The sequence below is a fragment of the Austrofundulus limnaeus genome, unplaced genomic scaffold (assembly GCF_001266775.1).
Source record: "Austrofundulus limnaeus strain Quisiro unplaced genomic scaffold, Austrofundulus_limnaeus-1.0 Scaffold92, whole genome shotgun sequence".
NCBI classification, from domain to species: Eukaryota; Metazoa; Chordata; class Actinopteri; order Cyprinodontiformes; family Rivulidae; genus Austrofundulus; species Austrofundulus limnaeus.
Window position 1 is genome coordinate 1,131,538 of NW_013952494.1, and position 3,372 is coordinate 1,134,909.

The 3,372-nt window shown below is 36.8% G+C and overlaps 1 protein-coding gene across 1 annotated transcript in view; it reads right to left on the bottom strand.

Annotated features, from left to right (window-relative positions):
* Positions 1-967: 967 nt before the first annotated feature.
* Positions 968-3,372, bottom strand: part of smn1 (survival of motor neuron 1, telomeric) — a 5,260-nt gene continuing 2,855 nt past the window's right edge. The window contains exons 5-8 of the mRNA XM_014012538.1: positions 2,946-3,125; positions 2,415-2,489; positions 1,275-1,382; positions 968-1,155 (exon numbers count right to left, since the gene is read on the bottom strand). Coding sequence (XP_013867992.1) covers positions 1,099-1,155; positions 1,275-1,382; positions 2,415-2,489; positions 2,946-3,125 — 420 coding nt within the window. The 3' untranslated portion in view covers positions 968-1,098. The remainder of the gene's footprint in view (positions 1,156-1,274; positions 1,383-2,414; positions 2,490-2,945; positions 3,126-3,372) is intronic.

Consider the following 3,372-nt stretch of genomic DNA (forward strand, 5'->3'; position numbering starts at 1 on the left):
GGGCTGGGAGATGAGGGGACACCTCGGGGAAAACAGAGAGCTTGGACGCAGAGCATAAAACTGGAACGATTCTCGAAATTTACTGCGCGGGACGCGTCTGGGGGGACTAAAACTGTACTCAAGTCTGGCTCGCAATCACACCAGCATGTCAAGAGAGATGGAAGAGGAGAGCCTTTTGTGTTTCACCGTGACTGTGCATGGCTTAAAATAAGTCTCATTTATTCACAGGCTTTGTGTTACAATGGGAATTTATTACACTATTCTGACTTCTGCTGGACAATATTTGCCATTACAGCCACAAATGACTGAGCCCATGACATGCACAATCATGTGGTTTCCCATTAAACTATTTAGTTTATCAATTGATCAAAATACCTTTTTTTTTCAGAATGTGAAAAGTATCTAAATAAATTTGAAACACTATTTGCTGTTTATCGTTCTGAACCCAATATCCCACTTTCGTTGTGAAAACATTACAAGTATCCTGAGAGTTTATTTAAAAAAAAGTCTGAAATACTTTATATAACCAAGAAATGACACAAGTGGCTTTCAAAATCTTCTGCTTAACAGACCCAGCCAAAGTCTGAACCTTAACCCAGTAAAGTGTCTTTGGAATAACCTAAATGATGCCGACGCTCGCCTTCCAGCTTGATTGGGCTTGATTTTTTTTGTCCCTGCCAGAAATGAAAGATAATCCAGGAGGGAAAAAAATGTGCCAAGTTTGCAGGATTATTACCAAAAAGGTTCGAGGCTGCCATTACTGTCAGAAGGGTTTTCACCAAGTGAAGGGTTTGAAAATGCAAACAGAACATTTTGTCACTTTATTTTGAATAAACAAACCACTCCAGCTTGTTTTACTTTAATGGATATTTAGTTTTAAATAGAGTCAGAAACAACAAGCTTCCATCCTGCATATTTTCATTAAAAAAGTTTCTTATGTAATGCAATATCAATAAAACATTGAGTCTGTTTTGTCTTGACAGCATTTATTCATTCTATTTACAAAGAATACAAAACTTTTATTGAAAAGACATACATACAAATTAAAGTTGTTGGCTCTGGGTTCTTTTAAGAACCAAAGTAACTTATGAGTTAATTTCATTTGTGGTGCATTTTCGCCCACTTGCCAGCTTCTTTACGTCCTTGTTTCAATCCCTGGGGGGGAAGGAAAAAAAAGTGAGACATTATTGTCTTCAAAGGACTTTTCATCAATTAGTACTTTGCTACATCCCTGTTATGAAGCATGTTAAAGCAGTGAGCCTCTGTGGACATACCAGGTAGTATCCTGTGTGATATCCGCTCATGTACCAGGATATGAGCACACTACCCAAGGCTTCGTCATCCATCATGTCTGGACTCAAGGGTGGAGGAGGTGGGATCATCTGAGGCAGAGAAAAGCTTGATCAGGACGCAGAAGCTGTAACACTTGTAGTCAATTAACAGCCTAGAATGACAGGTTTTAAAATCTACTCTATTTCTACTGTGCTGGAATAATTATTTTTCAGCCACCTTTTTAATTTCACTTCTTACATTTTTATGCAATGATATGTACCATCTACTCCTGACACTTTAAAAATGCAAAAGGTACTTTTTATTCTATTTCACTTAGGCTTGTTTTTATTCCAGCTTCTCAATGTTCAGAAAAAATAATTTATTCAGATATAAAGTACCTCCACGATAGAGTGAATTTAACTGTGGTTGGATGAGACGTATAAATGTATACCATTCTGACACTTATTAGGATCCATCACACTCCAGCTGAACATATCAGACATATGCAGCAGAGTATAAAGATGACCGTGGCAGAGATGTATCTGCAGCTGAAACAAGTAGACTAGTCCATCCAAAATATTTCAACGTTAACATTTTGTTATATTTTATAGTCATTATTACCTTATAGAATTTTTTGAGAGAGGTGGGGTTGTGCCCTACAGCTCTCTGTGGTGCAGCTTAAGCTTTTATTCCTAATGGATTTTCCCCCTAACATTACATTAACTTTTAAACTTCAAGTTGTTTTAAAATCTGTACTTTTACACTTTTGAGTTGATAATTCAACTTCTACAAAAGTATTTTAAACCTTAGTATCTATACTTCTAGTGAAGTAATTGTGAATATGTGTGACACCTCTGCTTTTTAATACAAATTCAATAAAATCAATGCATTTTACTCTTCTGTGGTGAATATGGGTTATTCCTGCAGGCTTCTTCTTTGTAACACCTATAAAATTTCAAGTTTATTCTTTCACTGAACAACCCTATTTTGTTTCTTTAGAACACATCAGCTTTTGATCCCTGACCTGCAAATATTAACCACTTTTTAACATTTACATGATGTTAAGGTCTAAATGTAAAAACAGTTTATGGTGTCTTCTGAAACTGTAAACATTTGTGACAAGACAGTATTTTCAAACTTACAGGTGGGCCAAAGGGCATCATGGGAGGCCAGGAAGGAGGCATGGGTCCATGTCCACCAGACTGCCTGCTTTCTCCCTGTTAGAAAACATGTCAACATTTTGATCCCACTATATCCAAGTAATGCATCTAAAAGCTTTGTATTAAAAAGGGAAGTTTTATGAACTTTCTTCAGCAAATTTCATCTGGTTTAAAACAAGCGCAGCCTGAGATATTTCACCTCTTTTTATAGCAACAACTGATAAAATAAATCATAGGCAAGAAAAAGCTGGCAGGAAGAAAGATTGAGACAAATCCAAGTTGAATTTATTGCAATCCGATATCTCTGCAATAAATGCCAACTCTGGGGGGGTTTTGTTTATAGGCTCTTTTCACTGCACTCACTGTAAACAATTTACTGTTTATACTTTACGCAATGCAGAGAAAAGGTAACCTGACAGATTAAAAATGTGACCACAATAATAAAACAAATATTAATTATTAGCCAGTTGTTTGATTGAGGAAGTAAGTCCTCTAATAAACTGGTTTCCTTACCTGTCTGAAATTATACATGGGAGGGGGGCCTGGGGGAAATCCAGGGAAACCGGGAGCCCTCATAGAAGGTGGTTCTTTGTGAGCCTTGGATTTTTGGGTTTTACTGTGAGGCTGGTGTTTGTGCTGGTTTGGTGTGGCCGACAGGTCGCTTTCTTCTGTGGAAGATTCTTCCTCATTGACCTACAGACAGCAGAGAAATGTTATCTTGTTAATTTATTTATTTATTTTTTGATAACTGAAAATGGACACATTTCAAGACTAAGCCATATGTTTTGAAAATTTAGAAAAAAAAACGTTAACAAGACAGGCAGAAAGTAAAAAAAAAGCACTTCTACAGTTATTTTTAAATCCTAACAATGGGCCTCATGCAAGAACCGTTCGTACGCACAGATTTGTTCTTAAGTTGTGCGTACGAGTGATTTAGGAG